A 13,219-nucleotide genomic window follows, 5' to 3' on the forward strand; every position below is an offset into this window, starting at 1 on the left:
GAGTATTAGAGGCATCTCTACTGATCGACGAGAAACCAAACTGCTCCACTACGTAAACGATACAACACCAATCCTTGCTGAATTAAGCTCGGCCCGAACATTTTTCCACTTATTAGACACATTCAAACTGTTTTCAGGGTTAGCAACTAACTACAGTAAAACAGAAGGTATGTGGGTCAGATCTTGTAGAATTAATAACTCTAAACCCCTCAGTATCAAATTGTCTCGCAAACGTCTAAAGGCTTCAGGTGTATACTATTCATACGATGCAGCCTTTCTTCCAGAGAAAAACTTCATTGAGAATTTGGACAAGATTACAAAACTCCTGAACCTGTAGTCCTGTAGAGGCTTATCGTTTTACAGTAAGGTGACTGTCATCAAATCCCTAGTTAAACCGAAATTCATTAATATATACTCTCTCGTGCCTGTTGCAGACGAATTTGTGAAAGAGTTAAATCGACTAGTTTACACATTTCTGTGGAATGGAACACAAGGCAACTCGTCTTTCGACAATTAATGATTACGCTAAAGGTGGTTTAAAAATGATTGACCCAGATTATATGATTAAATCTTCGCGTTTGGCCTGAGCTACAAAGGATATAAAACGGTACTTCTCTCACCTTTTAGCATAGTTTGGAGAGGTCCGTCGGACAAAAACCGCCAAAATGCCCCTGACTCTGAATTCCCGTGAATCGTATAAGTAAGATTTTTATTCGATCTGAAATAAACACAGCAAATGATACACTTAAACAATAGCAACTAACCGAAAATATAGGGCCTTAATACATCGTATCAACCAAGAAACGCGAATAGATTTCACCGAGTAAACCACGCGGTATTACACAATTGTTAATCACATGCGGTCGATTACCGAAATTACACTACCAGAAATCAAAGGAAACAACTTAAAGTAACAAAGCCTTAGAAAACGGAAAAAAAACAACTTAAACTGACTCGCTTCGTGACGGGATTCCAGAGTCCGATTAAACTGTAAAAAACCTTTAACACGGGAAGCTACCGTTCCGACACGTGTAAAACTAACTGAAAACGATTCCTACATCGGGCTGCTCAGATTGTAATGTCAATCAATGTAATCGTGTTTGATAGAAAGTGTAATATTAAACTATTAAAATCAATAATAAAACGTCGCGAAATGTTACGCAAAACACTGTTCTTCATTGAAACACTCTCCGCCACGATGAGGGCGTTAGCTCTCGTTTTCACTTATGATGCTCTCCGTACCCTTCTGCTGGGTATATTATAGCAATCTTAGTAATAGGCCTCTTGTACTCTCCAGTCCGGGTTTTGACTTTCACGTTTCTGACCTTGTCATCCTCTCCGGGGTAGACACTGACTACTCGGGCAACATTCCAGGTTCCACAAATTGCACTTGAGGTTTGCAAGATCACAAAGTCAGCAACTCGAACATTGCGGTTCTCTACATGCCACTGTTTCCTTGGTAGTAGTGACGGGTAGACATCTCTTGTCCAGCAGGTCCAAAACTAATCGACTATTTTCTGGACAAATTCAACTCCGTGCCGGGGGTTCTGAGAGTGCCTGAATGGTCCTTGCGGAACGGTGGATGGTGCTCTTTTAAGTAACATGTCATTTGGACAAAGATATGAACCATCGTTGGAGTCACTGGGGATTCGGCCTATTGGACGCTTGTTGACTAAATTTGCAACTTCAACGAGACGCGTCTGTAGTTTCAGTGGGGTGAGTACTTGCTCGCCAATTGCCTTCTTTAAGCCGATCTTGCATCTCTTTACTAAGGATTCCGCACAACCATTCTGGTGTTGGGCTGTTGGGGTCGTGAACTGCCACTTCATTCCTCTTTCTGCGGAGAATTCTTGTAACTTCTCGGTATCCAGTCCCTTAATCATTTCTCGCAGCTCTCGTTTTGCGCCAACTAACTGGGAGCCATTGTCGCTTATCATCAGCGCGGGTACCCCTCTTAGTGCATAGAATCGTCTGAGAACTTGCATAAATTCCATCGTCGAGCAATCCGCTGCCAGTTTAAGATGAACTGCTCTCGTGTTTAAGCGTGTAAAAATCACAGCATAGTGCTTGACAATCTTTTTGCAGCTGATCCGGACGCGGTAGGGGCCAAAGTAATCACACGACATGTGGTGAAACGGTGGAGTAAACAGTGCCAGACGACTTTGAGGTAGATTACCCATGACTTGTGATTCAACTCTTGCTCCAATTTCACGGTAAACCACACGACGGAACTTTACTGACTTGGGTAAATCGTGAGCTCGAACGATCCAGTACTTTGTTCTTGTTTTTGCCACTGTCGCTGCCACCCCTGGGTGTCCAAACTGATGAGAATGCTGAACGATGAGGCGCGATATCCAGTGATCGCGAGGAAGTAAGGAAGGATGTCTGGTTTCATACCATACTAAAGCTTTGTCTCCTCGGCCACCAACTCTCACTACGCCTTCGTGGTCTACGTAAGGGCTTAGATTTCTAAACTCTCCTTTGCTGAGGCGTCTTTTAGGGTTTTCTGACTCTCCTTTAACCAGTGCGTTTCTGCGTCCTTTAACTCTTGGGGTGAGAGAGGGCCATTTTCAGGGTTGCTAACTTTTCTCACTGCCAATCCTTTGCACCCACTTGCTCGCAGTCTCCAAATAAATCTCATCGTGTAAGCTGTAACTCTGATGAGCCGTCTCCATTTTGGAAACTCCTTGCAGTCAATGGGAGACTGTGTATTGGTCTGCTCACCAACTATGTGAACTTTACGGTGCTCTTTCTCAACTTCCACTTCGTCAGCAACTGGGGAGTCTTGCGGTCACTCGCTTTCGCGGAGGCCCAGAAAGTCTGGTCCATACTGCCACCTGCCAGACGAGCTTTCTACAGGAATTCCACGGGATACGTTTTGCCTGGGACATGTCTCCACTGAGCGAGATCGGAATTATCTTGGATCTTACCAACTCTGACTGAGACAAACGGTTTGAATCGCCTTGTTTCACCGCAGATCCATGCCAACACGATCTTGCTATCCAGGAAGAACACTGATTTCTCAAACTTAAGCCGAGATTCTTTAGGAATGTTCTTGCCCAGTCGGGATGCTAACACTGCACCTTGAAGCTCTAAACAGGGGATGGTCAGTTTCTTTACAGGCGCTACTCTTGACTTGGCCGCGATGAACTGTGCATTGTAACCTCTGGTACTCAATTGCCACCTTGCATGTGCACAAGCTCCAAATGCATCCTCTGAAGCAACAGAAAAAAAAACACAAAAGACGGGCTGTCCAATTGCTTTAGGCGGCGTGAGACATCTATCAAACCGTACCCCGTTCAACTGTACCATTTCTTCAAATAGCCTTTTCCACCTTTCAGACAGTCCGGGCAGTAACTCTTCATCCCAGTTGATTCCCCTCTTCCAAAGCGCTTGAAGAGCGATCTTGCCTCGGATCATGATTGCACTTGCAAATCCTATAGGATCGTAGATACGCGCTATTTGGCTCAGCACTTTCCTCTTTGAAAGCTGTATCGGCTCTTGACAATCAAGGAGATCAGATGTTACTTTAAATGAAAATGTATCTATACTGCTGTCCCATACCACGCCCAACACCTTCTTCACGCTTCCTCCTCGCAGGAACGTTGCTGCTTTCTGTCCTTCTTCGGGGGCTTCTAATGGTTCCGTTTTGTTTCACACCCAGCCTTTTACTCTGAATCCTCCTATCTCCAGTATGCTGTCTATATCTCTGGTCAGGTCGCATGCCTCTTCTATGGTTGGTACTGAGTCGCAGATGTCATCCATGTAGGTATTATCCTGGATTACTTGTCCTGCTGCTGGGAAGGCTTCTTTCGCTTCTTCTGCTGTTCGTCGAAGGGCTATTTGCGCCATTGTAGGGGCTTGTTTGTCTCCGAATGTTGAGACTTTTCACAAACGTCTGGCTGACGATGTGTCTCTAAGTTCCTCCACAGGAACCTGTGCACGTGCTGGTCAATTTCTGGAATGCGGATTCTATGGTACATTTTGGATGTCTCCAATGAAAGCAACCTGATTTTCTCGGAACCTGAGAACAACACCAAACAAGTCGTTCAACAGATCGAGTCCTTTCATCCAATATTTGTTCAACTTGTGCCCTTGGAACACAGCCGACGAGTTGAACACAGTCCGTACTGGCGTGCTTTTACTTTCTGGCCTTAAAACTTCGTGGCGTGACATGTAATGGAAAGGACCAGAGTATTCTCTTGCCTCTTTCTCTGTTAATCGTCTTGAAAACTGTAGGTGATTCATTTCAACCAGTTGAAGGTCATAGGTAGAGGCGTGATCTGGATTCTTCGACAGCCGGCGTTCGGTTTCTTCCAATTTCTTGGAGCTTGTTGTTAGGTAACTGACGTGGGTCCTTTTCCCAAGGATAAGGGATTAGCCACTGATTGCCTATTTTCTCGCAGGATTCTTCTATGATCTTCGCTTCTTCCCTTTCAATCTGGCTGAGCTTTCCAGCTTTACAAGTGCAAGGCTGTACAGAAACACCAATACTTTCTGTGTTTCTGTGGTCCAAACGTCTGTCATGTCTACAGGCGTTTCAAGCTTGACGTGGTAAACATGACTTGCCTCTTACTGCTTGCCAGGAAGTGCTCCAAATACCACCCATCCGAGAGGTGAATGACGGGCTACCACGTTTCCTGCCTCTCTCGTTTCTCCCGTGTGTAGCTTCGCTCGATCTATTTCAATGAGCAAGTCTGTATGTCCATTTCCTTGACGCAGCTGACCTCTTCCGACACCAAGTGGTCTTGCAATGTCGAGAACCTTGACATCTCTGATGTTCTCGCCGATAGAAGGAATTCCAATTGCTCGTATGACGTGTGCGCTGCGGTCTTCCAGTTATCTTATGCGAACCTGATAAATCTTTGTGCTGAGTTCCTCTTCCTGGCCGCCCACCTTCGTGACTGTTATCACTATATTTCTTCCTTTCAGTTTGAGCTCTTCGGCCACGCTCCATATGATTAAGCTTATCTGAGCTCCTCAATCAAGTAACGCGTTCGCTCTCTGCCAAAGACAGCCTGATCCAATGCTGTCCACTTGCACGGTAGGCAGCAATGCTTTCTGGTTGTTAGTCACCAACGTAACAGTTGCAACAGTCGGCTGAATTGCTCCGTGTAAGAGAGGGTGATGATAATACGGGCACTGGCTTCCATTGCTTCTTTCAGGACACTGGCGTCTTCCAGAACAGTTATAGGACCTGTGGTCTCTCCTGCACGTTTCAAGCAGCTGAAGCATGCGTAGTTTTCTTTCACTGCCTTTATCCTATTTTCTAGACTAAGCGAGACAAACTTCTGACATTGATCAGTCCAATGGCTTAACATCGGATCCAATATGGCGAACAGGATACCTTGTTGGTTGGGTTCTGCTTCTCAAAGGTGCCGTCGCTCTCATCGTAGATTTAATCTCGGTATTCATCCACACAATAAGCTGTGCTAGCATGGCCTCCTTTCCGCTGTTCTCCAGGTGACGTGCCCATACTTTACGGTCGTCGATACACATTCTCTGCTCAATTAGTGCCAGCATGTGGTTGTTATCCATGTCATGCGGTCGTCCAACCTCCTTAAGTGCACTGAAACTTCTTTGCACAAAGTGCACCACGTCGCAACATCAAGCATCCTCTCCATCGCGAAGGGGTCTGAACTTTGTGATACCTTACGTTATGATGTCTGCTACGAATCTAGGGTCCCCGTAGACTCAGTCCAGGTAGCTCTATGCGGCGTCATAATCTGTGCCAATACCCTTAATCAATTCCAGTGGTCGCCCTTGTAAGCTTGTATGAAGCAACGAATTGCATCCCTTTTACCGTATCGGCAATCCACAGCGTGCCTGAAGTTGGTCCAGAAGATCGCGTGGTCTCTGACGTCCCCTGCGAAGCAAGGCATCTTCGGCTTCTCCATCTTAAGAGCCAGTTCCTGTAAATACCAAGAATGAGATGACAGTCGCGAAAGTTTCGATTTCTTTATATTTTGCCCAAATAACCTCTATAGTGACTTGTTTTCGAAAATACTATTCAAAGGTCCTGAAGCGCTTTAGTTTTTTCGAAATCGAGGAAAGTTTGAAAATCGCCATTTTAGCTTCCTGATGCCGCCGAAAATGGCCGAAAATTGTGCATTTTCTTTTCGCTCGTACAGATCAACGCGATGATATCTAGCAATATACTTTGGGTACCTCATAGTGCATGTCTTGCTGTTTCTAAAGCATTAATTTGATTAGCAAAAGCTCCAAGTTTAATCATATTTTAGGCCGATAAAAGTACCTTCATCGAAGCTCGTGAGCGAAATGGCTAATTTTAGCTAATTTCAATACCATCAAAAGCCCATTGGTACATTGAATTTGAAGTCGAAACTAAAATTTTCTGAAGGCCCATAATCTATATTTATGATGTGTGAAAGTCTCTTCCGCAGCCCGAAAAACCTAACCCGTCGAGAGACATAAACGTGTGGTACTTTTTAGTAAATTCGTCATTCGCGAAACCAACATGGAACTTGGCCAGCTACGTTCATCAAGAACAAAAATAAGCGAATGGAAACCTTTTTCGTCAATAAGGATACTTGTAATTTGTTTTTTTTTTCCCTTTTAGATTCACCACATGATTAACTTCTGCAAACATTTGCAGTTAAATGCAACTAGACGCTGCTTTTGGTACATTTGATTGTTATGCAAATTTATTTCGATCACCGGCATGTGCATATCGCCCGAAACTGATGTACTGACCTACTGTATGATGGTTTTTGAAGGTTACAACTGTAGCACACATAATTCGTTCAATATATCGGCAGTTTTAACTTTTGTGGAACACCAATGGCCACAGCCGAACTTGTCTTTAAGTAAAAATAAACATTTTGAAACGTGAAGTTTGAGTAAACAAGCGGTTACAGTTGCATCCATCATATTTGGCATAAAGCAGGAAGACAGAAAAACCACTAAGGCTTCTTCGTCAATCGCACTTCGCTGTCCACATTTCTTTCTTACAAAGTTTCCGGACTTCGCTCTCTTTTAAAATTGCAAGACTTCGCCGTTCTGTAGGCCAGTCCGAACAATTGTCATGGTGTTAGTCGAGTGAGTTCTTGACTTTGTTTGGTTGTCCCAGTTCGGACAATGAGGCAAATGTGGATTGCGTGACAATCGGCCACTGTACCAAATATGTCGATATCTCACGTTTTCCAAAGTGAGTGAAGATGGCGACGTGGACCTTGAGGGGAGGGGGACATCCATATAAGAAGTACGGGGGTGTTCCTCAAAAATTTTGATCCCCTTACATCCCCTAAGAAGTACCAAGATCCTTTTTTTGCTCCTCTAAAAGATACCAATTCTTACAGAACACATTATCTCCTTGCGTCATATTTTTTTTGGGCTCAATACTCTAAAAGGCATCGCAAAAGCTCCCGCTTTGGACTTTTTGAGGCTGAACACCCTGAGGGCTACTAAAACTTCATTTTTAACCCCAAAAAGGTACAACGAGCTCCCCTGCCTCGGGGGGCGTAGACAGGGAATCCAAACTGCTGCTTCCTCGCCTCGTGTAGGCAGGGTGGTTTCTCTATGTCTGCGTGAAAAAATGGAAACTACAGTCGAACCTGCACAACCACCTCTCCACAAAGGACCACCTCTCTGCAACGGCCACTTTGTTCATTCCGGCGGACGGTCACTCTTATTTTAATCTCTCTACAACGGCAACCTCTCCACAACAGCAACAGCCACTAAAACACGCCCCAACTGCTAAAAAAAACTGTTCACAAAGGCCAGTTAATCAACAACTGACGAACGCTGTCTACAAAACCCCATTTTTTATTGGACATGGTCACTAAAATTGACCCAGGTCTTTGGACTTTATTTCTGTTTGGTTTCTGTCCTATTGATATATTTTGATTGTGTTACGAATTTACATGTTACACTAAGCCTTTTTCAAGATAAAAGTGTTGGAATCCAAGAAATATCGGTGTCATATTTCACCCCTACTGATACCGCTCTATAAGGGCGACTTTCCTTGTCCCCAAGGTGGCTGTTGTAGAAAGTTTCGACTTTATTACCGTTAAAAAAAAAACACACCCTTCCTACTGAACTTTACAATATAGCTATATTGCTCCAGGTTTTTGGTACAGAAATGCACTAGGGACATGACTGGGATGGAAAAAGAAGGCTTAGGAGGCACTAGTCTTAAATGGGTACGTGTTGAGAATTTACGTACGTAATCACTCCTGTTACCGGTTCTTGTTTAAACCGATATAAACTATACAGTCGAACCTCCACTAACAGTCACCTCTCCACAGTGAACTCCTCTCTACAACAGACACATTGTTTTGTCCCGGTGGACAGTCCATAGATTCGTTCTTATTTTTGCCTCTGAAATGCACAAAATAAGGCTACAATACATAATGCCTAACTATTTTATACAGCCTAATTATTGATGGGAAGTTCGCTAGGTCAATAATTGTGAATTCTCAAGGTAAAATAAAGGAAACTTTTAGCTCTTCTGAGTGTCCGATTTTTGGAAAGCGCCCATAAGCGTCAAGTTCTGTCCTCTTGCTAAATTAAACAACGCCCTCTTCCCCCTACATCCTTCAATTTCGTCCAAAAATGTTTATTTAGGCTGACAGTGCGAACCACGTTACTTGCACGAGCAAAGAGTTTCACTCGCCGCCATCTTCACCCACTTTGGACACTTCGCAAGCTGCCGTTTGTCACGCAATCCACATTTGCCGGATGGTCTGAACTGGGACCACCAAACAAAGTCAAGAACTCACTCAACTAACACCATGACAATTATTGGGACTGGCCAACAGAACGGCGAAGTCTTGGAATTTTAAAAGAGAGCGAAGTCCCTAAACTTTGTAAGAAAGAAATCTGGACAGCGAAGTGCGATTGACGAAGAAGCCTTTGTGGTTTTTCTGCCTGTTCGAACACTCCAAGAAAAATGATGTCACAGTAGAGGTATGTGCCATATTAAGTGATAGGAAATGAACGATTCATCTCTAAATCTGGTGGTAAAAGACAGTGCCAATTGTAAGAAATACAAATGTTGAATCATCTTGCTTATTCCAGAAGTAGAACATTTCGACAGTTGATCATGAAGTTTCGTCAACTGCTCGCGCTTTGTTATCGGCATTACCTGGTCTCAGACCAGGATTTCAAGAAATGCTGCGATGAGGCGGGTGTTTCTAAAGTAAAGTGTACCTGTTTACACGAAATGGTTGTGTTCCAATATTTACGCCAAACATGATGGATGCAGCTGTAACCGATTGTTTACTTAAACTTCACGTTGCAAAATGTTTATTTTTACTTAAAGACAAGTTCGGCTGTGGTCATCGGTGTTCCACAAAAGTTAAAACTGCCGATATTGAACGAATTATGTGTGCTGCAGTTGTAACCTTCGAAAAGAAACATACAGTAGGCGGAAGGAAAATCAGTTTCGGTGTATAACAATCAAATGTACCAAAAGCAGCGTCTAGTTTCATTTAACTGCAAATGTTTGCAGAAGTTAATCATGTGGTCAATCTAAAAGGGAAAAAAAAACAGATTACAAGTATCCTTATTGACGAAAAAGGTTTCCATTCGCTTATTTTTGTTCTTGATGAACGTAGCTGGCCAAGTTCCATGTTGGTTTTGCGAATGACGAATTTACAAAAATCTACCACACGTTTATGTCTCTCGACGGGTTAGTTTTTTTCGGGCCGCAGAAGAGACTTTCACACATCATAATATAGATTATGGGCTTTCAGAAAATTTTAGTTTCCACTTCAAATTCAATGTACCAGTGGGCTTTTGATGGTATTGAAATTGGCAAAAATAAGCCATTTCGCTCACGAGCTTCGATGAAGGTACTTTTATCGGCCTAAAATATGACTAAACTTGGAGCTTTTGCTAATCAAATTAATGCTTTAGAAACAGCAAGACATGCACTATGAGGTACCCAAAGTATATTGATAGATATTATCTCGTTGATCTGTACAAGCGAAAAGACAATGCACAATTTTCGGCCATTTTCGGCGGCATCAGGCGGCTAAAATGGCGATTTTCAAACTTTCCTCGATTTCGAAAAAACTAAAGCGCTTCAGGACCTTTGAATAGCATTTTCGAAAACAAGTCACTATAGAGGTTATTTGGGCAAAATATAAAGAAATCGAAACTTTCGCGACCGTCATCTCTTTCTCGGTATTTACAGGAACTGGCTCTTTAAACCACAGGATGTATTAACAATGCTCTCGAGATTGGTGCCGTTGTTACCACCAACTCCGTTTTCTCCAGGATTTTCTTCTGCAGTCGGGTTTCCATTTCCTGACTCGGTTTCTGTGTCGCTCGCAGCAGTGCCATTAACACCGATTCCTTTGCCTTTTACTGCTGAATTTTCCGCTTGTTTTGTGGTTCCCATCTCAGTTACGCTCTATAAATCCTACCAACCAAGAAGAATCGTATCAACCAAGAAACGCGAATAGATTTCACTGAGTAAACCACGGGGTATTACACATTTGTTAATCACATGCGGTCAATTACCGAAATTACACTACCAGAAATCAAAGGAAACAACTTAAAGTAACAAAGCCTTAGAAAACGGGAAAAAAACAACTTAAACTGACCCACTTCGTGACGGGATTCCAGAGTCCAATTAAACTGTAAAAAAACCTTAAAACGGGAAGCTATCCATTCCGACACGTGTAAAACTAACTGAAAACGATTCCTAAATCAAGCTGCTCAAATTGCAATGTCAATCAGTGTAATCGTGTTTGATAGAAAGTGTAATATTAAACTATTAAAATCAATAATAAAACGTCACGCGAAATGTCACGGAAAATACTGTTCTTCATTAAAACACGGAGGTCTGTTTCTGTTTAACTGTAAGTATGGTTAATGACCTCTCGGTCGCTTCACCATTCTATTCTCAACTTTTGAAATGGTGATCAGAATTACGGAGACTTTGCTTTTCGAAAAGACCAGCACAAAATAATATGGAACAATTGGGATATTCGTTTAGGCGGCCGTACAGTCTTTTTACCGGAGCTCCTGAGCGCCGAAGGCGCGAGAGCAAAGCGTCTACCTTAAAAAATTTGGTCACCCATCAATCTGAAAAGTTTTGTTTGTCACCTGACTGTCCGTACGTACGCCTGTAGAAAAATAAGAGAGTAGCACCATTACCAAAGCTATCTCTTTGATTTTGGGTATCCATGTTATGGTTAATCGACAGCTGTGGAAACAAGCTATCCGCTGACCAGTATCAGATAACAAGTTATCACATGACCATACCGTGGACTCAGGTTTAGATCTTATTGTGCTCTCGTGTCTTTTTGAAAATGACTAAGACCTGATTTTGATTAGATCGCAGGCTGAAGCCATTATAATATTAGTGTAGATAAAATTAGCGTTTTAATTCTTGTCCTGATATTAAACGATTCAATATCATATTTGTACTTTCTTCTTTTATCGTTGGAAGTGTTGCTTTTTGTTTCACACCTCTTAGTCGCTTCATTATGAGATCACCTGATTTTTCTGCTGCTTTTTTACCCAAACGCTTACCAGCGTGTTCTACTCCAGATTTTATTGCTTTTTTTGCGATTGCTTTGGCAACAGTTTGGAATACAGATGATAGTATACTTCTTATCAGTCTGAATATTTTGTGAACAATCAAACCGTTTCCTTTCTCAAGATACACAAATTTACCCATTTTAGGATGGTAAAACCGTTTGAATTCGTATGCTTTCATATAAATAGATTAGACAATTATTTTCAGCATAAAGCTGCGCCATTAAGATTTGTCTGTCGTCTTTTGCCATCGGTTATATATATTTTTATTCTCGAGATGGTGTTCTTATTCACAGGATTAAATGTGACTCTTCGTGGTTCCATAGTGAAACTATATGACGGTTTGAGGATGCTGGTTGAGAAAGAATCTTTGATGTCTGTATTTACTCTATCAGCAAGTGTAATGAACGCTATATCGAGGCTTCTCTAATTAAGTGAGTAATCTTAATTCTTTCTGAATCCCCAATTTGTTGCTTAGCAATGCCGTCATTAGTTTTTACACGTGGACGTATATAGATAGTGTTAGCGGCATATTCCCGCCAGTAGTTCAAGTTTCAGTTATCGTGCACAGTACGTGTGACTATTTAGAGTGCAAGCGCGAACTGATGTGTAAGTAGAAACTATTTTCTATGCTTGTTTTTAGTATAAGTTTCAAGTTTCGACGTTTTTAACCTTAAGTACCTTTAGTCTTGGTTTTTTATACAACAGCCTATTGTACCAAGTCCAACACATGGCAGAGCCCCAGTTTTCAAAGTTTTTATTTCAGCGTGTTTTAGTGATAGATCTTTATAGTTTACATTCCCCCTAGCTTACGTTTCTATTTAGCAGCTTCCTATAAGAATCGCTGGTAATTCAGTTAAAGTTCTTTCCTTGCTAGTAAATTCTAACATCACTTTCAGTGGCGCTCACGTAAGCACGTTTTTATCGCAGCGTGCAATTTTATTGCTTTCAAGATATTAGAGTGTTATTATGTATTGTATTAGGACAGTTAGCAGTATGTGTATCTGCTTGAGATCACTGATAATTTTAATCGTGTCTTTACTGAGAAGTTTGACTGGAAGTATTGTCACACCACAGTTATGATTGGAATGTTTGCTATTATTGTTTTGACCCTTGTCACCTTGTAATCTTCTGTTATCTAGTAACTAGATTCTTCACTGAAATATATTTCAGTTTACGTTCGATTATCGCCAATTAAATCACCGTCAATCACAGCTGATGTTCGGTGATCTCTGGCTTTAAATAAAGCATCTCCCACACACGCTGGTCTCATCGCGACAAGTTGTCTAGCTAGTGACAATTCAGCCTTTCAACAGTCGCCGTGAACCTGACGTTACAACAAGGCTAATATTAACCAAATCGCAATGAATGTTTAATATATCTGTGTTGGCTTAAATTGGTAATCTTAAACCGTAATTTTCAGCATCTTTGAGAATCACTTTATCAAAGCCAATAAGCTCATGCAGATTTTATTCAGTCAAGTCAAGTTGATAACCCGTTTTCAATTTAATTAATACTCTGAAAGTACTAGTTTGAAATTCATTTTTATTACAGTCTCATTTTTCAAGAACGGGTTCATGTTGACATAATTATAAACACCAGCTGGAACTGTAAGTTCTCCCCAAGTTGAACCACTATCTTAGCTGTATTTTATTTTCTGATTATTATAACCAGGAATGACGTTAACCCAGGTGAATGGCATGTTTAT

At 41.9% G+C, this 13,219-nt stretch overlaps 1 protein-coding gene across 1 annotated transcript; it reads right to left on the minus strand.

The window, feature by feature from the left end:
• Positions 1 to 2,853: 2,853 nt before the first annotated feature.
• LOC145485623 (uncharacterized) lies at positions 2,854 to 3,852 on the minus strand. Its single transcript, XM_081464261.1, has 2 exons — positions 3,666 to 3,852; positions 2,854 to 3,500 (listed from the first exon to the last, which is right to left on the minus strand). The coding sequence occupies exons 1-2, from the start codon at positions 3,850 to 3,852 to the stop codon at positions 2,854 to 2,856; spliced, it is 834 nt and encodes a 277-aa protein (XP_081320387.1).
• Positions 3,853 to 13,219: the final 9,367 nt, after the last annotated feature.

This window comes from Orbicella franksi, chromosome 4 (assembly GCF_964199315.1).
Source record: "Orbicella franksi chromosome 4, jaOrbFran1.1, whole genome shotgun sequence".
NCBI classification, from domain to species: domain Eukaryota; kingdom Metazoa; phylum Cnidaria; class Anthozoa; order Scleractinia; family Merulinidae; genus Orbicella; species Orbicella franksi.

What these genes read in the sequence shown, in the direction of transcription:
- LOC145485623 (XM_081464261.1), bottom strand. Translation starts at nt 3,852, where the DNA reads ATGGCGCAAATAGCCCTTCGACGAACAGCAGAAGAAGCGAAAGAAGCC. An exon ending in AGGAGGATTCAGAGTAAAAG is followed by an intron (nt 3,501 to 3,665) that starts GCTGGGTGTGAA and finishes TTGATTGTCAAG; the next exon opens with AGCCGATACAGCTTTCAAAG.